This window comes from Ctenocephalides felis, unplaced genomic scaffold (assembly GCF_003426905.1).
Source record: "Ctenocephalides felis isolate EL2017-DRISC unplaced genomic scaffold, ASM342690v1 CF-g0.4_SCAFFOLD_01886, whole genome shotgun sequence".
NCBI lineage: Eukaryota > Metazoa > Arthropoda > Insecta > Siphonaptera > Pulicidae > Ctenocephalides > Ctenocephalides felis.
This window is the reverse complement of record NW_020538040.1, coordinates 164,330,487-164,353,082: the sequence shown is the minus strand read 5'-3', so window position 1 is coordinate 164,353,082 and position 22,596 is coordinate 164,330,487. Positions and strand designations below refer to the sequence as shown.

Genomic DNA, 22,596 nt, shown 5'->3' with positions numbered 1-22,596 from the left:
AAGTTTGAAAATACTATAGAAGCATCACATTGTTTTAAATAACGATACTCAACAATTATAGTAACCTATTATTTAACTCGACAAAGAATCCAATCTTAAATTATTGTTGAAAAATTATTTTTTTAAAATATTTAAGATTGTGCTAATTTAACACATCGGATACAAACAATACACTTTATTATAAAAATGCAATATGATCTTTTATGAGTTTTTGGTCTTTCTTACTCATAAGTTTGTTTTTGGTGAAAAGTACTCAATATACTCGACAGTGAAAATGATTTAATTTAATATATATACTTTTGTTAAATTATTATTTAAAAAAATAAATTTGTTTTATTTTATTTAGTTGAATATAGTTGTAGTTGTATATACATTTTTTTATATTTGTACTAGTAACTTTTAATTTTGTTTACGTTTGTTTAAGATAATAAAAATACCGGTAATTACCGGTATTCCGGTTTTAAAATGAAAAAATACCGAAATACCGGTATTTAAATTTTCCATCGGTATTGCATTCCCTAATTGTATTTATTATGAAAAAACATACTTTTTAAATTTTATACCTAATCAATTTCCTAGTCTTCTTCCGATAACAATAATCTTTCCATGTGAAGATAGCCTCGTTTAGTAAAAGTAATAAATAGTTGAAAATTTTATCTAGATTACTAAATCTTGATTATCATTAAGTCATCATTAATTTCATCATTACTATTGCGAATAAAATGTAAAAAGCATAAAATGTTACACCAGTTTATTTTCAAACCGGCGCGCCAACAAATTCAAAACTGTCAATGAGTTTGACACCCCTGGTTCACCATGTTCTGAAGACAGACAACATAACAATACAAAAATGTGATATGATAATTCTTCTGTATCAACACTTTGATGATGGTTACCGATGCTATGTTAAATTCATAGAAAATTAATAAAGTAGAAATGATTTAATTGAACATGTAGTCATACATAAATAATTTGCACAAAAAATTATATCATGTACATTGATCACAACGATTAAAATCCTCTGTTACAAAAAACAAACTCAGTGATAACCTAACTTCCCTAACCTCTTAAAAGCACGTGTTAAAAATCTATACACCTTAGTACTTAATTCATTTATAATATTTTTTGAGTAATCTTCATATATATATCCCATCATTTCACTTTTAATTAAAAAAATTCCTGAGCGACAACTTATATTCGCTTGTTTGACGATTTTTAAGTATATTTGTGCAAATTGTGTATGTTGTTTAAAACTGTCAAAGTAATAAAACAAACTTTTAGTGCTTAATTTGTGTCCAAGTGATTTTGAACATTTAATACATGTGTTCTCAAAAATTTGTTTAAAAATAAAGGTATGTTTATTATATATATAATTAATATTCATATTATACTGAATGAAATTGATATGAAAATTTCTGCTGAAAATTATTGCTAAGGAAGTACAAAGTATGTTATTGAGATGTCTGCGAGTGTATTTTCTGTAATTCAATTTCTTTTCCATGAATAACCAAACATGCTCATAGAATAATATCCTTTATTGTTCAAATAAAAGTTTTCATAGATTTATATTATATAGGATACAGTACAAAATAACTATATTTTAGTATCAAGGCAGGTTCACAGTGATTTATATGTATATATGTTTATATATTCTATCAAATACGCACGCACACATGCAGGCATATATTTGTTTATGTATATTTATTTAATGTATACATATATACATACATGTACATATATATGTATATATGTATACATATATAGTATAATTTTTAAATATATTTCACATGATGTGAATATATGTACATAAATAAGAAGCATATATTTATTTTGATTATAACTCTAACATAGTGTGATTTCATTTTATCATAATAACGTATAGAGCCATTGCCCTAATAAGTAAGGTAACACATTTTCTTTAGAAAAACTTATTTTTACACCATGTGTAAAATACGCCAAGCGTAATCAAACGTCCATTTCGTTCAGAACAAAATAACAATAAAGAAATCACTCGTATTGAAAACAAATAAACATTTCGTGAATTTATAACTTGGTACAATTCCCCTCTGACTTTTCTTGACTGTGAATGATTGCGAAATCTACTCGTTTCTTTTGGTATATGTGCGATTGTCAATTTATAACAGTCATTGATTGGAAACTAATATAATATCTATATCAAATTATATATATTTTACACTGCTAAGGAGTAAACTCACAATCCGCTTTATTAAAAAGCAGTACGATGGAACTTTCAAATCAAATCACAAACTGGGAAAATAAATCAATCACTTCTATTTTAACTGTTTTTATCATGTGAACCTAAAAAGGACAGTTGTATGCTTTTCATTAATACTCAGTCAACCAAAGCTTCTCAAAATGAAACCCGACCGCCAGCGGTAATAAAAGGTAACATAAATAAAAATGTAATAATATTATTCATCAAAAACACATAGTGCGATGTCATATACTTTAGTAGTTGTAGTTCTCGTCATAAGCACAGGTTTCAAACGTCTTTTCATTAGTCTTATTATTGTCTTTAGAATTAATGAAAAGTATCCAGCTGTCCTTAATTGCAATAACATTAAGAATATAATTAACTTATTCATTACATACGAAATTTCAAATGTTTCGTGTTGATAAATAATCACATAAAATAAATAAAACTTAATTAGGTAAATATAAAATCACTTTTTAACAGTTGCCTTTAAAACTGTCCATACTTAAGGCAATATTGTTAGTATCTTCTCAACTACATCTCATACTTATATGATGATCCTATTCATTCCAATGACTATGTTAATTTTTAATAAATACAAACTTACATATAGACAACTGTATATAAATATTCTTTATAAACTACACGGTAAGATAAATTTAGAGGCTGAATATGCAGTGGCCAGATGATGATCGTAAATTCAAGCTGCAAGGTATGACGATTTAGTTCAGCAATGGTCATTCGACATTGGGTTTGTTGCTGTTTATCATGCTTTTAAGCGTGGCCACCTCAGAAGCAAGGCGAGCCAATTCGCTTTTAAGATGTCCCTCATCATCATCTGCATCTATGACAGGTGGAAGAGTACTGGGCTGGTCACGCTGTCTAGTCCTGAGTGCCCATTCGCCTCCCAAGGATATGCCCGAATCACGTTCATCACTAGAGCCTTCCGTGTCCCATGGCGGACTGCAGCGCGCTCCTGGCTCTTGCTTAATATGCTGCAGAGCCAGTAAAGCACTTGCTGCGTCTTTGTCTCCCAGATGAGACTTGTGACGTAATTTAAGTGGTAAACTATTATTGGGTTCGGCTAACATGGAATGTGCCTCGTCACCTGACCCACTTGACACCTCGTAGGGCGAAGGAGCCCTTCGAGACAGATTCAAGGCACTGGAGGCGGCCTCGTATGGATAATGTGCGACGGGAGACGTCACAAAAAGTTCTTGCTCGCTTTCTAACCCACGGTAAGCGCTTTGATTTATAACACTTAGCGCCGGACTGGTTGATTGGAAACCCATGGCAGCGTTTGGATGCGTGGGACCTGCTGGACTTGGACTTTGAGGGTAGAGAAGTTGTTGGCCACCACCGTTAGCGGCATTTGACAATTTTGCGCGTTTTGTTATACTCAATACTTGCTCGTTGGACGGCAGTGTGGCTAGAACTTGGTCGACGCTGATCACACTTTCGCCGCATATGTTATATTTATCTTTGATGGCATCTAATTGTGCCTTGAGGACGTGGTTTTCTTTGCTCAATTCTACAACACGTTGTTCTAAGATCATGTCATTGAATCTTCGCTTCTCACGGGACCTCTTGGCCGCCTCGTTGTTGCGACGCCGCCTATCCCAATAGCTGTCGTCCTTTTTGTTATCGGGAATAAATTCGCGTTGTTTGCGCTGTGAGAATAGTTCTTTGCGTTTGAGATGAGCGGCCATGTCGTATTGTCCGTTCTGGTGGCTGAAGGAATCGGAGCCTGGGGATCCTGGTGATCCGCCGTCGTGGACGTAGCCCACCGGGATGTGCGAGTGGCTGTGGCTGTGCGAGTGGCCGTGCGAGTCTGTCATGTTGCCGGCCGCGTTGTGGCTGTGCGCGGTCTCTCCGTTCACGGGGGAAGCACTCTGCTGTCTGGCGACGAATTCCGCCACCATCATGTGTTGTCTTAACACATCTGAAAATCAAAGAAAATACATCAATAAATCGATTCGTAAAATTCGAAAAAGAACATCATGCACAATTAATAAATAAAATTTATCATTATTAAATATTACGGTACGGTAGTTACAGACCGTTAGATGCGATTTGAATTGATTGATGGTTGTTCAGAAATGTTCTGAAAAAAGTGTGGGTTTCAATGATGCCGTAAAATGCAAGGAATTAAGCACAAAATATTGAATTGATTGATTTAACATTTTGCATTTGTTTTTTCGCCTGTACCATGAGGACCGATTGTACCTATTAGTTGTGAATTTGATCTGAAATAGTATTATGAAAGAAACTCTGAAGAAACTTTGGTCTATCGAACAGAGAGAGATTTAAATACAGTGTTCGCATAGTAGGTCAGTTAGCCCATTGCGTTTTTCATTGTGTTGGTGATGTGCTTGTGAACAGCGCGCTTAGAGTACCGTTAGGAGTTCCACTTATATCTCGGATGTCATGGTTATTGCCTTCTGCTTTTAACACACTACTGACACAGAATTGCGCTCTCGGAACCGCAATAAACGAATTTTTAATATAATTCAATGGGTTTGCGATGAATTACAGTTTGGTCTTAGGGACAAATGGAAACTGACGAGTTGTGCAGCCTAACGACTGGAATCATCTGGAAAAGCAAATGCAGATCACCACTCGGGTTTTTCAATTGCCATTTATTCAAGATGTACTTTCGTACCAAACATGGGTGGCAGACAGTTTTATTTCCACTGATTATGACTATTAAGAGATTTTTAATGCGAGGGCATTAACAAAACATCCTGTTGAGTTTGTGATATAATATTTATAATTTTAATTTCACTAAACGGTTGAATTACAATTTCATTCATTGTTTAGTAAATTTCAGTTCCTTATCAATTATAAATTTCATTAACAACGTCTCTATTGGAATATTTATAAACTTTCATTCTATGTTTTGGTTGTAATTGACGTCAACTTTCTATAACATGAATTTGAGAACTAGTCCACACGGAATTAAGTTTGTCTTAATCTTTTCACATTGAATATAACTGTGTCATTGCAAAGACGAATATTTGGAAGTTGCAATTAGCGTTATTTGTAGTAACTGTTAGCAAAGAAATTTTAATTGAGTATTGAATAATTGAATACTATTCAATACAAAACAATTGTTATATATAGCTGTTTTATAGCTATATTCATATGAACACGTTTAGCTCCATGTCAGTCATATGTGTCTGACGCTGAGAAATTCTACAGGAGCCATGTTTTACACACCCAATTTGGTAGAAGAAATAAAAGTTTTAATATAGGGCCATGAAAAACATCGTTTTCCAGGAATTGTGGATATTCTTTAATACATTAAGTTTCCTTTATCCATTTTGGCAAAAAAAATCTTTGATACATTAAGTTTTCTTTATCCATTTTGGCAAAAAAAAAATCTTTGATACATTAAGTTTTCTTTATCCATTTTTAACTAAATTTTCTAAAGTTACCATGGTCCATGTGATTTTTTTCTAATATCGTGGCGATTAACGTGTTAATCAAAATATAGCCTTTTGTCAAACATTTCAAGTGCATCAAATATTAACTGTTCTTGAAATGTATGTTAAATAGAGTAAGAGAAATATACGGGCGATATGAGCGGATATATTGTAAATTGTATTCTAACGGCTTCACGGATCCGTCTTTATGTGACGGAAGGCATAAAGTGTATATAAAACTTATTGATTATATAAATACAATCTTTAACCATGTCGTCAATTGATCTAATTATAGCACAAGGCACAAATAAAATTACCATGGATTATAAAAAAGATTATTTTAATATGCGCAATGACAAAAAAGCAAATAATTCAGAGTTGCAATTGTAACACAAACAACGTTTTTAAATTGTGTTATGAAAATATTTATTTAGTGCAGTTATATCGTCAATAGGTTTTATAACGCAAAATTGCGTTTACACAGCGGAATGTCTAGGTCAATTTCAGGTATCAGAGGTTCTCAAACTTAGCCCCGAGATATTTTTATTGAGGAAGGTCATAAGAAATAAAAACTATTAAAAAATTTATAATAAAATTAACTGCATTACAATTTGATGTTTAACATTAGGTTTTTATTTTATATTCGAAATTTTTTAATAATAAAATTATCAAGTATTTTACCATTTTACAATCCTGATTAAAAATAGAGTGCATCACAGAATCGACCGATTTTAAATTTTTTAAATTAACTTGGGGCAATGTGTTATTCACGTTAAGGTTCCAATCTTTAGGTAAACAAAATTAATAAAGATTAGCCATAATTACCGAAAAATTATGATAATTTCTCCAAAGCTCTAGTTTGCACTAAAAAGCTCATAATTTCAAAACAACGTGAGATATAAATATTTTTTTCAAGATCCCAATCACCCTGTTTCGGTTGGCGTTAAGTTCTGGGACACCCTGTATATATATATATATATATATATAATATAAATATAATATATGTATATATATGTATATGTATATATAGCTAATTTTTTATTGCTCAACTTGCAAAATTACATTTTAAACTTGCTGTATTAAAAATTTATAATTTGAATGACTTGAATGGATTAATGGTATTTTAATGTAATACTCAAAACAGTAGAAAAGTTAATAATTATATTTTTTTGTATATAGTATAATATATTTTTTACATATAACGAGTTCTATGAGCTGTAGTGTAGACTTCTTAAAAGACTTGTTTTTTTTATAAATGGCTCAGTTATCCTATTGTCGAATTTATCATCACAATGTCTATAATAATGATGTTTTTTATTGATATCTAATGAACATATTGCTATCTATATTTTCAAATAAAAACCTATGCCACTGCTTGATATCAAGCTGCCCCCTGCCCGAGTATCGAGCCTGGAACCTCCGATTCCAAGTCCATAGCTCTAACTACTAGGCCACGAGGGAGCCAATTACAATGTCACATAGTGTAATGCAATCATTTGCTATTATCAAATTCCAAGTTAATTTTCTAATAATGCAGATTTCAGTTTGGGAAATCCCATCGTGAATGGATGAATGATGTAATACTTATGGCATATTACAAATTGATAAACACAGAGTAGCGTAATTTAGCAGAGGCACACATCATATTATGCAATATTACAAGTTTAATTTGTGTTGTTGACTATCTCGAGTACGCGCGACATTTCGTACAGATAAAAAATTCTTTAAGACGTTAATTGCCACGATAGGATAAGAAAAAATTTCACATGGGACATGGTAACTTTATTCGATAATTTGGTTAAAAATATATCAAGGAAACTTAATGTGTCAAAGACAATTCTTTTTTGACAAAATTCCTGGAAAACGCTATTTTTCATGTCACACATATACTACTGACATGGCCTTAAACTTTTTATCTCCATCACCAAAGCGCGTATGTCAGATATATATGTCTGACATGGCTCATTGTAAAGTTAATTTTATCCCCTTCATTACATTATCAACATAGTGTATATAGTCATCACATTTTTTTATAACAAATTTTTAAATCACCTCTTAATATTTTTCAATCAATTTTGTATTTCATGAGATATAATTTTTTAATCAATTTTTATGTATTTGTCAATACAATGACACTAATCCCATGAATCACGTTGATTGCTATATGGTAATAGACGTATGACATACGATATTTATCAATCGGGAGTATTTCACGATTGTCGGCAATGCTCGTTCATTCAGTGACGTCACAGTTCTCTTCTATCTTTGTTCACTTATTTTGCTCTCGACTTGCAGTCCATGTAGTATAAGGTCTATGTAATAAAGCCATAAGAAAAACCTGATGTCTTATAATATTTTAATTTTTATGAATGTAAGAAAAACTTGATGTCTAATATTTTAATTTTTATGAATTGAAATTTATTTTTGTTTTTTTTCCTACCAGTCAAGATACAATGAAATTTTAAAAGATATTTTTACACGAAAAGAGATAAAAGAAATGAGTTAGAATAGAAAAAAAAAAATTAGAATGGAGAGGAGAGTAGAATGGAGTCTTCATTTAACTTCCGAATAAATGATTCACTTTGTCGTCGTTGTTTATCTGTCGTGATACCGATTTCACGTCGATATTCCGTAATCGTTTAATTGTTTTCTTGTATCTCTTATTATTGTGAACTATAAAATATAAGAATGAAATTTTCCGATGAGTGCGCGTTTAGCCCAGGAGTCTTGTTGATCAAAACAACTCATTATTACGTCAGACCAAAGTCTGTATGTTGCGCATTAAGAACACATACGTGCTAACCATTATTATTATGCGCAAGTAAATATCTTGTAATAAATCATAACGAAAAACAAAGATGTGTTTCAGTGCATTTCTGCAACAGAATTCGCAGGAAAGACATATTTGTGCGAGGCGAACAATGCGCGTGCATGTGCATGGCCGCGGTATATTTTCGGTTAATAGCATCCAATAATATGTCACTCACTGCGTAGTAGCGAGAAAATTCCGAAAATTATTGTCATGAACAATTGTTTTGTATTTTCCCATTTGTAATTAAAACTAAAAACCTCGAAGGCTTGCTTTATTTTGATGCAAAATGTCACATATTCTTCTCATGAGCCATACAAAGTATTATATCTGCAACTCCGATCTTGCAAAAAAATCATTCTGTCACGTAAGTCTGGATTTCCAAGCATTTTGTTATTAATCCAGATGTGTACAGAATTATTTTTGTAACCAAACTCAATGCCATATTGTGGAAGAACTTATTCATTACTCAATACAGTTACGATTGCATGAAATTATGACTTTCTTATTAGAGTCGCATATAGGTCGAAATATTGATTTTCAGCTAATGATTAAATAAATTATTCCACATTTAAAATAAACTCGAGGTTATACGTTTGCAAAAACGGTCATAATTGAAAATTACTCCGCGTGTATTGGCGAAGAGAAAAACATCCACACAATAATAAAAACATATTTGCGCACATATTTTATAGTAGACATCAACAACTATTTATGCGAAATAATGGTAAAGTTTATTAACTAAATTTTCTTTCCAAACCTATATGTTCAAATAATAATGTATTTTTTTCTTTATGCACTACCCTACTCATAAATACAATGTATATCTTATATTAACCAGATGATAGAATTACTGATTCGGTTTATAGGCTTGACTGTAACGATTGTAATATGTGCTATATTGGGGAAAGTTCGCTATATATACAAAAGAGTATATATATATATATATATATATATATATATATATATATATATATAATTTAATTATCATGATATAATTCTATATCAGTTTCAACTAATTTTTGCAATAGTTTTTAAATACTCATTTTTTCCTTTGGTGAATCTTTGCACTGATTTCTAAATGCTGTATTTTTCTCTGGTAAGAAAATTTCGCATTATTACATTACAAATATACATTTTTTCAATTTAATGTTTGTTTGCAATATTTAAAGCTTTATTAGTTATTCTGCATGATTACATTAACAATTTCAATTAATTTTTGCAATAATTTTTAAATGCTCTATTTTTTCTTCAGGTGATTTTTTGCAACGATCTTTAAATGCTCTCTTTTTCTGGTGATTTTCAAATGCTCTGGTGCGACAATTTCGCGTGGGAATTTCGAAAACTATGTGGAATTTTCGATTTTGCAAATACTCTGTATTCGTATTTACAGTAAAAATTGTATTATTCAAATTACTCAATTGCAGAAGTTTAGGTCAACTTACAGACAACGAAATAAGTCTCCCCACTTGCACGTTACAAAATTAATTCGATTTGAATTGCTTTTGGCACATTCGTCTATCGTTTTTTACCTGTATCGCGCGCGTTACTCGAACGATACTAATACTAACACTCTTTTAAAATTATGTAACACAACGGTTTCATTACAAACTATAATATAAAGTATGACATAAGTTAAAATTAGATAATGAGGCCAAAACACGAATACAAACTGGCGTAGCACTATGCGCACGTGGCTGAGCGTGTATTCGTTGGCATACTTCACTGTTCTGTACAAGGACAAGCGATTTGAATGGTTTCTGACTTTATGTATTATTATATTACTTCATAGAACCGCTATTAGTCAAGTGCAAAAACATAGAGTATTGCACGAATTGAAATCGCAGACATGATGGAAGACCGACTATTGCTTTTGATTTTGTATGATTTCTAGAGCAAAGTTAACTTGACGTCTGCACGGAAAGTTCGATGCACCAGGCGTATTATCCCATTTTCAAGATTACTTCCTTATAATAATTAAGAAGACTAATATCTAGGAAAATTCCTGCCTTAATATTTAGCAAGTCAGAGCAAGTCGCAATTATCACGACCTTTGGATCAATAAGTCACCCACCAAAACCTCTTTATTGGAATTGATTCTATGGATTTCTTCAAAATATGTCGTTGTACAAAGGCAATGAAATTACTACAAGCTTGGCAGTTGAACACGGAAGAACATAAAAATAATACTAATAATACAAAATCCATAAAATTTATTTATTTCACTTCCGCTTCATGTCCTCCATCAAATAACTAATCAAGTTATTATTCTTCAAAACGAGAACTTTCGCTACCCGAAATATTCCAAGATCAAGTTACGTGGTCTGCTAGAACATATATCGTGTTTGATAACATTTTGAAATTTACACTTGCTACGAAGTTCCTTGACCCAAAAACGTATTTTAAATAGATCGAATTCAACTATACGAAATGTAAATGTGATACCACTTCCGTGATCGATAATTATCAACTATATTGTTCTAGAAAATTTTTGGCAAAAGTAATTGAATTGCTTTGGAAAATCTATTTCCACAAAGTTCAGAAACATCCATAACTTGTACTTGTGCTTTTTGGCGCTGCGCATTCACCGTCATGTGGTTTTCCTGATAAAATGACTCATGCGATGTGTAATGGTAAATTTGCCAACTAGATTGGCATTCAAATATTAGAACTTTTCATAGAAAAAATGTAAAGTGTGTGCTAGTATTTTTTATCATGAAGGGCATAAGTAGGGCATTCCACGGACATAATCCATAGGTCAAAATATACAGCAGATTAATTTTTTTTTTTTTTTTTTTTTTTTTTTTTTTAACATTATTTAACAGCATTCAGAACATATTGTTGTTCTATGGCTGTTTGGTTCAATATTAACTCAAGTAGTGTTGCACTTGAGTATAAAAGTTGGCATGGTAGATAACCCTCCAATGAGGATTACTAGTCACTTACAGAAGATCCAGCAGATTAATTTGAAAACTAGAATTAATTACATTCGAAATCTAACGTATTTAGTGACGACCTCGATTTGATATTGTTAAGCACGCGTACCGATGACTTTGGATGTTTAAATTTGGTAACATAGCACACAGTTACTCGTCTAACTGTAACATCCGTTGAAGAGAAAGAAATAATTGCTAGATAATATAAATCCGCAACTCAGGTATGATGAATAAGAATAACGCTGGATGTGATTTTGAAGACGTCGTTACGGATAATTGAAATGTTCGAGATCACGATGCGTCGACATGAAACGTGTTCGGTAGTCATGTTATTTAATAAAGTCATTGAAATAAACGCGTCAAGTTGCAGCGATCATCACTGCGTTTAACATTGAAACAGCAATTAAATCTTGTTTACTACGATAGTACATATATTACGAGTATATTGGCGTCATGCGCGTCACAGAATGTGTGCGCTCGCGGCACACGTGCGTCCCTACTGGGAAAACAACTCTACGAATTAACTAACAACAGCACATAATACCTATGTGCTACGCTATGACGATGATCAACTATTTTTAGTACTCACCAATTTTTAAAGGTTTTAATTTAACGTTTTCCAAATAAATAGCCAATGTGTGTCGCACTCGTAGAATTTCTACAAAACTCACTTAATTTGTCGTTTATCAACGACAGTGCACAATGTCACACACAAAACACAAAATTTATAAAAAATAGTTTTAAATGTTAATTTCACTTGAACGTTTTAATTATTTCCACACAATGTAATATTGCACAAGACCATGTAATATCGTAATATTTAAATAACTGACGATCCTCGATCCGCGATGCTAATTACTTGAGACTTAATAGCAAACTGTACTCGCGTGGTGATGTCGAACGATAGACTGCATGCTTAGTATCTGGTGCCTGGTGGGGAAACACCGACTTGCAACGCCTCAATGATCTGACGAGTAGAAGGGATACCGACGCACACAAATACAGTTAACGAACATAGTGCAAATCAGGGTTTTACATATTTAATAATCGTCGATTGTTTTTAAATTGGATTCCGAACATGTAATATATCGCATCATCTTTGTTTTCACAAAAAATCGGTATCGTTTAAAATCGGAGTAGAGTTTTTCACGTCTCTATTAAATACATCTTTTTTAATAAGACCGTCACATTTTGAATTTTATATACCTAATAAGGAATAGTGAGAGCTCGATTAGTGTGTGCGATCATTAATAATCTATATTTTGTTCGGATAGCTAATAAATCCCTATTTTTATCCTATCCAGAAATCATGCTCTATTATGTATTTTACAAAACTTTTGCAGTATTTTTAACTATTTTTTAGTTTTTCTGTTTTTTATTGTATCTATAGCTATAACTAATATAGAAATACTACAGAAATTTCAGAACAAATTTTTTTAAATTTTGTTAGGAGCACCAAAATATATACCGAACTATCTGATTCATCTCGACACGAATACACCTACCATAAAAGATCTAATAACAAGAACAGCACATGAAATATAGAAACAAGCTCATCAGTCACCCAAATCCACTAACAAACTCCTTAATAGCAGAGAACTATCAACGTAGATTGAAAAGAAAAGCGCTACTTGATCTAAGTCCATCAATTTCCCTGATAAAGATTGAAATAACTTATCATTTATAATAAATTATTTATAAGTAAATAGTAGAAAATATATCATTATCAATAAAATATTGTCAAAATAGTATACATGTCAAAATAGTATACAATGTCCCTTCACGGCTGACAATTGCAAATTCCCAAAATTTACTAAATGTTCTTAACTGGACAGTTGTAAATAAAATAGAGAATAAAAAAATATCTTTAGCTATTGGGGGGCGCATGGCATCGTGCCTTAAGGCAAATTGCTGTAACTTCCCGTATCAAAAATTATTTTTTTTTTTAAGATTCACATCTTTGAAAAAATTTTACTTTGAAAAATTAGATTTTTGAGAAACTATAAATTTTTGACAAAAATGTACTTTTTTAGAAAAAAAATAAGACATCTTTGGAAAAAAATGTTTTGGAAATTTTGAACTTTTTTTCAAAGCAATCGTACTGCTTTGACTGCATTAAAATCTCTATAAAATATTTGATGATTTGGTGTGCAAATGTCTAATGACTATTTTTGACCGACAAATGGCATTTTTTTTACTTTTTTCACTAGTTCTCCGAAACCGCTAGACTTGCCTTCATGAAAATTTAATCAGTTTTTCATCTTGTCAATACAAGTTAAAATGTTTTTTAAATTATTAAAATCGGACGCTCCATTCTCTTAAAAAAAGAGATACCGTTTGTGGCACTTTTTGCCCCGTATCTTCAAAACGGCTATGCCAAAAACTAATCAGCACGTCTCCTTATCAAGAGCAATCGAGTGTTTTTTGAATATTTGAAATCGGTTGAACCGTGTTCCCGAAATCGTCAACGAAAATTGGTATCCGCACACACGCACTCTCTCACACACTTACAAACACCTACACACACACATACATCCATAAGGTATGCAAAAATGTTCAGAAGGTTTTGAAACGTAAAGATATATAAAAAAATTTATTTTCGATTTTTTTGCGATTACTATTTTTACTTACCCTACGGGAAGTTAAAAAAAATCACATGACCCGACATGATTACCCCTACGCAGAAGATGGTGAAATCATTAGCACGGACTTCTATATATCAATATTTTGGTTGTTAGAAATTATATTACACTAAGATAAGACAAACCTAGTCTCAAAACGTTTGTAGAATTAAAATTATTTAATAAATAAGTGCAAAAAGTTTGAAAACCTAAATTAGCATTATGTGTTATCCGTTACACGTTGTTCGAAATACGTGAAACGTGTAACGGATAACACATAATGCTAATTTAGGTTTCATATTTTAAATTTGAAATTATAACACACTGATGATGAGACCAACCTAGTCTCGAAACGTTTGTGAAAATGATTATTTTATATATATATATATATATATATATATATACATGTATATATATATATATATATATATATATATATATATATAATAATTTTGTCGACGTTGATACATATTTGAAATATTTTTTTCAGCCCAATCGTCGAATTATGAAATATTAAATGGATATTTTTATTCTATTAAACGCTTCGACACTTGATGTGTGTCATCATTCAGTAATCAAACCAGGAAAAACAACAGAAAAAAATAATTTTGTAAAATTTATTGAACACTAAAATTGCATAAAAGAATATTATACTAATATATTAATAAACGAGAAATTAAAGGAGCACATATTGCGCTCCTATATTGTATGTGTTCAATCGCAGTTAAAGCAGTACGATTGCTTTGAAAAAAAGTTCAGATCTTCCAAAATATGTCAAAATAAAGAAATTTTTTTTTTTTTTAAAAAAAAAAAATTAAATAATTTTTTTTTTTAAACATTTTTTTCCAAAAAAAAGTAATTTTTTGTCCAATTTATAGTTTCTCAAAAATCTTATTTTTTCAAAGTAATTTTTTTTCAAAAACGTTGATTGTTTTTAAAAAAATAATAATATTTGGTACGGGAAGTTCAAGCAATTTGCCTTAAGGCACGATGCCCTAATTGCCTTAAGACAGAATTCCACTTACAGCTAGTTTAAATCTGAAAATCGACTTGACAAATTATAGAGATCAATTCCCCATGGCAAAGTGCTTGCCGACCATCGTCTTGTTTTCCCAGCCCCGATCTTATTGCGAAGGGGCAACATCCTGCGCGTCTATGTCTGGTAACCTTGACGAAAACAGAATTCATTCGCGGGCGCGCGTCGCGACACGTCGGCCGCAGGGATGCCTATATAGGTGGATGGCCTACGACCTCGAATGTGTATGATGCCTTGGTGCCCAACACAGTCGCATTTTTTTTTAATACACTCGTTGCGTCTGTTGCACGTTGATACAAGTCCTCGCACGTTGGACGAGCTTTGCGGTTGTTATTATATAATGTATTGCAATTTTTCAAAACTTTACTCTACATTATAATTTACCAAAACTGGAGTAGAAAAATATAAACTATCTATGTATCATACTGTAAAGAACTGCATCACTGGATGCAGATCTTAGCTTTTTCTTTCTTTGTTAAATTCTAAGCCATGCAATTGATTTTATATCTCCTGTAGATAGATGATCAAATAAAATTATTAAAAAAAATATATATATAAACTAGCTGTAAGTAGAATTCTGTCATAAGGCAATTAAGGCATCGTGCCTTAAGGCAAATTGCTGAAATTTCCCGTACCAAAAATTATTATTTTTTTAAAAACAATTAACATTTTTGAAAAAAAATTACTTCGAAAAAATTAGATTTTTGAGAAACTAGGAATTTGACAAAAAATTACTTTTTTTAAAAAAAAAATTTTTTTGAAAACAAATTTTTTTTGAAAAGAAAAATGTTTTCTTCATTTTGACATATTTTGGAAATTCTGAACTTTTTTTCAAAGCAATCGTATTGCTTGAACTGCATAGAGACGAAATGTCAAAGCGCGCAAGTGCCGCGCCGCCGTCTAATGCATAAGCATTGGTACGGAACCCATAGAAATGTAAAAAAAATATACTTATTGTTAAAATCTCTATAAAATATCTGATTTGATGTGCATATGTCGTCTAATGATCATTTTTGACCGCCAAATGGCTTTTTTTTTACTTTTTTCATTAGATCTCCGAAACCGCTAGACCTGCCTTCATGAACATTTAACCAATTCTTTATCTTCTCAATACAAGTAAAATGTTTTTTGAATTATTCAAATCGAACGCACCGTTCTCTTAAAAACTGAGTTACCGTTTTTGGCACCTTTTGCCCCGTATCTTCGAAATGGCTAGACCTGCCTTCGCGAAAAACTAATCAGCACGTCTTCTTATCAATACGAATCGAATATTTTTTGAATTATTCAAATCGGTTGATCAGTGTTCCCGAAATCGTCGACGAAAATTTGTATCCGCACACACACACACACACACACACACACACACGCACCCACACCCACACACACCCACACACACCCAAACGCATACATCCATTTTTTCTAAGGTATGCCAAAATATTCAGAAACCTATAAAACGTAAAGATATATAAAAAATTTTATTTTCGATTTTTTCGCGATTACTATAACTTGCCCTACGGGAAGTTAAAAATATGATAATATTTTACACGCAACAGTGTTTCATTTTGCCATTAAATTCTATTCGCATTCATATATTTTTTATCATTTTTTTTACTTAACCATTTTTAAATTTCCCGTTTACTTAATATAAATAAAAATATTCTTCATTCATTGTTTAAGCTATTTTTATTACTGAACATTGCCTCGAACTTTTGACCTGTCATTCAATACTGAAGCGTCACTACTGACATACTTTTACCTTGATCTCTGAAATCGATTAAAAACCAATATATTGTTTATCTGTATGCAAATTTTATAAACATTGACACAAAATAATGCTTTTATTTAAATTGCATATTTAACGATGAATATTATTCTGTTTTAATGTTCTGTATCAGCATCTCAGAGTGTTCTATTGCAAAGTTATGATACTTAGTTATAAGAGAATATGATAGCAGATGATGTAATGTTTTATGTTTGGTTCAAGTGTCATAGTTCATATAACTGCATAGAGTCCAGTGTCAAAACAAAATTAAGTAGATAATTATAGTTGGTGATGACATTGTTGAGATAATGTGATAACTCTGTAATGCTCTCATGTTAACCCTTACTAGTCATAGTACTTATGCCATACACCTACCCCCGTTTTGAAAATAAAAACTTTAACGAAATTTATTAATTTTGTATTTACACGAAATTATAAGCACTAAACTATAATTTGCTTATATCTACAATAATATTTTCATTGTTTTACTGTCAAAAAACAACATTACAAAATGTATGTTACAGTTACGAATTCTTGGTAGTCATGTCTATGATAGAAATATATATATATATATATATATATATATATATATATATATAATGGTCCTTAATATGTACATTTTCGGATTTCCTTGCTGCCAAGGGCTCAAATGGTTCCAAATTGATGATAAACAATTCTCTGAAAGTTTTAGCTCTTAATATTATCTTTTAGATAGAGCGCATTTCAATCAAGGTTTTGTATGGAAATAGCATGAAAAAAATTTCAAAAATTTTGCAGCGCGTCGAATTTTCAATAAAAAAACACGAATTTTCACTTTTAATTCATTTGTCGCTAAGTTATACCTAAAACAAATTCTTTTTTAATTTTCAATTATTTTCCATGCAAAAGAAAAATAGAAAACTAGAGAGTAAAAGAAAGGTTACATCTTTAGAAACCAATTTCAATATTCATCTATAAACAAAATGCAAAATTTAAAATAGTTTTTCATTTGTATTATTATTAAAATAAATTATTCTTATAATTTATTAAATGTGTTTTTAAATTAAATATATTAATATTTATTTTTTGTTCAATATATTTGTTGTTGATCATATTAAAAACAGTCAAAAAGGGCTTTTTATTGTGATTTTTGTTTAGCACAGTTTTCCAGTATAAAAGTGAATTTTTGGAGTTACACGGTTTTTTATGAATCGTATCTTTTGTGTAAAATGAGGTATAGGTGTAATAATATATAAGGACTCAATAAGTCTCAATATATTAGCACTACATCCTTACATGTTGAAACTACTAATAGACTTGCGAGTTACGCAGAAAGAAGCAAAGCGAGTAAGGAGGAAAGTGTAATTGAGATAATCATAGCATTCTAGATCCTCCCCTCATGAAGTAATGCCTAGCAGTGGTTCTCATGAGGATAAGGAGTAAGAAAAAAAGCTGAAGTTTTAGTTGGCATACTCAGGCCAAACGTCTAAACCAGAGAACACGTAAAAGTATTCTCTTTGCTATATAAAAAAAAAAATATTCCTGCATATTGTTTGGAATATTATATTTTTCGAAATTATGGAAATGAGTGCTTTAAATTTTTAAAGTTATGAAATGAATAAATTTGTAAATATTAATGTAGACAGAGCATTGACTTCTAAAATTTGGTCGTGGGTATATATGTGCGTGTGTGTCTGTGTGTGTAAGAAAAGTCATTTTGCTATCGATTTCACTTATCCCATCCCTAGTCGATAAAAAGTTTGGCGCAAGCAAGGTCGCAGACATCGCACGCAGTCATTACATTGCTTCGACTAAATGCAATTTCTTTATCGTTCATTTTCATTACAGAATTTTCACGTGGGAGTTCAAATGTACATAAAGCCTTCAATATAAAGGGGTACTACTATATTGGTATAATGATAACTTTGACAATTTGTTTTATTCAGACATAAAAAATATCAGCCTCAATATGTTTTATAAAAAAGCATGTTTTGTTCTACGTAAAAATGAATCATGTATAAATATGCTGCATCATATTGTCTTCGCTGCGAACAACGTATTTATTAATAGATATTGTGAACTCATAAACGAAAATCGTTTTGTCAATTACGCATTTACAAACGATTGGCCATTTGACACACTTAACTAAATTGATTGATTTATATATTATTTTAATGTATTTTTAATTTCAGGATTATGAAATGGATCGCTCGATGGTTGTGCAGCTAGTATTGAATCTTCATGGGGATGCAAGGTAACTGATATATTTTATACATCATTTTTTTTTCTAATTATAAAATGTAAAATAGACTAAAATGATAGAAAATATACCCTGTTAAATAATCGTCTAAATATCTTCATAATATATATCTTATGCATTATATCCCCTTAAAACGTGCTTTTATTATTTACGTCTTCACCGATATAATTTCCGGCATCAAATTATTATAATTGCGATTATAATAAAAGTGATTTTTAGAATCAAGTACTAATTAAACATAAAATTATAGAAAAAAGCAAGTAAATATCCTTGACTAAATGTTCAATGTTAAAAGTAATTTATTATTACAAAATATGGTAAAAGTAATTCGCTGTAATGCGTGAGTTTTTTTAATTATTTTTACTATTTAGCATTATAGAAAATACATTTTAGTTTAAAATTTATAAAATTACTTTATCATTGTACAAACAATGTATATACTCTATTGTATACACTAAACTATCATTTTAGCTAAAGAAAATGCAATCAAAATTTTGAATACTTGCCTTTACAATATCTTCAATGATAATTAACATATTTAATATATAAGTTGATATAATATAATAGTGACACAAATAATAGGTCAGTTTTTGTCTATTACTTTTGTCCCTATTATATCATAAATTAATATATTAAACATATATAAGCAAGATTATATATAATCAACTTCTAGTTGATTCTATATAATCATCTCCTTAACGATGTTGTAATATCAAATACTAAAAATTGTGATTGAATTTCTTTTACCTAGTTGTCTACGTTTTGTATATACATATTTTGGAAATATAAATGAAAAGCTATTTATTATTTTTCATTTGTCTGGCCGAATTAAAAATAATTACTAAATTCAAGGGCATCCATCCATCTGTAGTCTACGAAAAGTTTCAAAGTACAACTGATACTAATTTAAGAGAACGTTAATGACAGACAGCAAGACAGACCGAAAACAAAACGACAAAAGTATTTATTTCAAAATTCTAGCTCTTTCAATATATTTATTTATATCAAAAATGATCAGTCTTGAAGTAAAAATAAATGATAAAATATTTGATTCTATAAAAGACAGTCATTTTTCTTGCTATCGATCTTATATCGTGCGATTACTGAAGTGTGTCTTATCGAACAACATTGTACTAAACTAGTACAATTGTACTAAACTAAATCAACATTAGAGAATGCCTTTTTAATATCATAATTGCAAATGATAATTGTTCGAGATTTTGTTGATTATTATATTATTTAATATGGGATTATAGAAATTTTAGATAGATTATATAGAAATTTGTCACACTTTTTCGTAAAGTATCGAAAACTTTTAATTTATAGATGCTTAATTCTAACTCTGAATTCAGTGCTTCCAATCCAATGCTTCAATTTGGTGCCATGGAAAAGTATAAGGAAACATAAAAAATGGTCATCACTCATTGGTCCGTCAATCATTTAATTATTAATTTTGGGCCAAGTAAGATATATCTGAAATATTCATATCGATAATTTGCAAATTGACGAGCTCGGCAAAATGCTTATCTCTATCTTTATTTACAAATTAAATTGCTAATTTGTTGACAACTATAATTAGTACATTATTATATTTATAATACTATTATATTCAGTGGAATATATTTAACGCATATTTAGTAATCATTTATTATCGAAAAAATTAATAATTTCATGAATTGTGAAAATTACGATCGCTATCCTCTTTTGAAGTTTACTCCATAGTCTTCGTAAAAAACGTGGTCGCCTATAAATAATCTCGGTTTCACGTCAGGATCGCCAATTTTAGTAATTATTTATCACCAAAAAGCTGATACTTTTGTGAATTATTACACATAGAAAACAATTCGACTATGATCCCGATCCTGTTTTTAATTCCACTCCCTAGACTTCATAAAAAACGTGACCGCTTGTAAATTGCTCAAGTATCACATCATGTCGGGGTCACCAACTTTAATAATTATTTAGTAAATAAAAAATTGCAATTACATAAATCATCACACACCAAAAATAATTCTGCTATGATCGCAATTGTCTTTTCTATTCCACTCATGAAAAACTTTGACTTCTCAAAAAACGTAGCCTATAAATTGTCACAATATCATTTACTGCGTTATTCAATGTTGGAGTAGTCCAGCAATTTGTGAAATAATTGTAAAATTTCTACAAGGGAGTACGTGACCCTAAGGGATCGTTCAAGTATTACGTAAGCAGATTTATTACAATTATTTACCCTCACCCATCCCCCTTGTCAGCAAAAGTAAGCAAAGCTCTTACCCCCTACCCCCATGCTTACGTAAACATTTTGCAATTAATGTAAAAAAATAAAAATACTACCTATGACGTAATCATCATCCAGACTCTCCTGCCCCCCATATCAACCCAAAATAAGCAAATCAACAAAACCCCCCTCTCGCCCCCTATAGTGCTTACGTAATACTTGAACGGCCCTTAATGCCAAAGTCTAGGTTTTGCAACCGTGAGTTGCCGAGTTCCAATCCCGCGTTGTGTGCTACCTGACATCAAGTAGCAGCGATATCAATTTTTACTTGAAAATAATGACCAAACAATGTTTCCAAGAGAAATAGATTTTTTGAGCATTACTGCAAAAAGTCAAAAAATCGTCACAATTGAAAGAGGAGAGCATTAGACAAAGAAAGAAAAAAAGGAGAGGATTGGGATGCCTTCTAACAAACAATATACCAAAACTAGAATAGGTTAACCATTCAGTTGCCTTGTAATAACAATCAGTAGAACTAATCATCAGAACAAATAATGATTACAACAACAAATAAAATACCAATGTTCTGATTGCTGTTCAAAACAAACAAAAATAATTGCAGCGCTCCACGGTCTATAATGCAAAATTTTCGCCGCAATAATATTCCTATTACAATAGTTCATCTCGAAATGTCGGTTCGACTGCGGGTACTATTTTGCATTATGTTATCTTAGGAAACATTATTACTTGCATCGAAGTGAATATGATGTAAGAATTAACATTCGCACACACACATGGAAATCTAGCCGCGTATCAGTTTCATGGTTTCGTCGGTTTATGTAATTGTTCTATAAATAGTAACGAACATTGAACATTGCAAATGTCATTTGTGCAATAGCCGTGAATGTATGCTGCTATCAAATCGTCGCAACGTAATATTAGATCGAGAGTTGATCGACTTTTCATTTGTTAACCGAACAAGATTTGTACACGTGTATCTAACATAAATCTTCTTTCCTTGCCAAGTATCTGCCCTTAGTTATTTTTACCATTTATAATTCACATCCTTATTCCTACATATTTTTATATATGTTAGCAGATACATCAGAACATTACGAGTCCTATCAACTGTTTTTCCGACATCTTTTCATAACGTGGCCTTTCAGATGGCAACCCAATGGTGATTGTCCTATCCCTATTTGATGACTTTTTTATTACAATTGCTCTGATACTAATGAATTCTTCATTGACGCAACAATGCTGGATAAGAAATGGCTATTTTTACTTGGAAGCATACTGCATATTGCATATTTTCTAGTGAAATCGGACTGCTTG

At 31.0% G+C, this 22,596-nt stretch overlaps 1 protein-coding gene across 1 annotated transcript; it reads right to left on the bottom strand.

The window, feature by feature from the left end:
* Positions 1 to 1,979: 1,979 nt before the first annotated feature.
* Positions 1,980 to 12,233, bottom strand: LOC113376519. The gene is made up of 2 exons (XM_026616466.1): positions 11,975 to 12,233; positions 1,980 to 4,157 (listed from the first exon to the last, which is right to left on the bottom strand). The coding sequence occupies exon 2, from the start codon at positions 4,138 to 4,140 to the stop codon at positions 2,953 to 2,955; it is 1,188 nt and encodes a 395-aa protein (XP_026472251.1). The 5' UTR covers positions 4,141 to 4,157; positions 11,975 to 12,233; the 3' UTR covers positions 1,980 to 2,952.
* Between the last annotated feature and the right edge of the window lie 10,363 nt (positions 12,234 to 22,596).

Coding starts and splice junctions, on each gene's coding strand:
- LOC113376519 (XM_026616466.1), bottom strand. CDS start 4,140: ATGATGGTGGCGGAATTCGTCGCCAGACAGCAGAGTGCTTCCCCCGTG.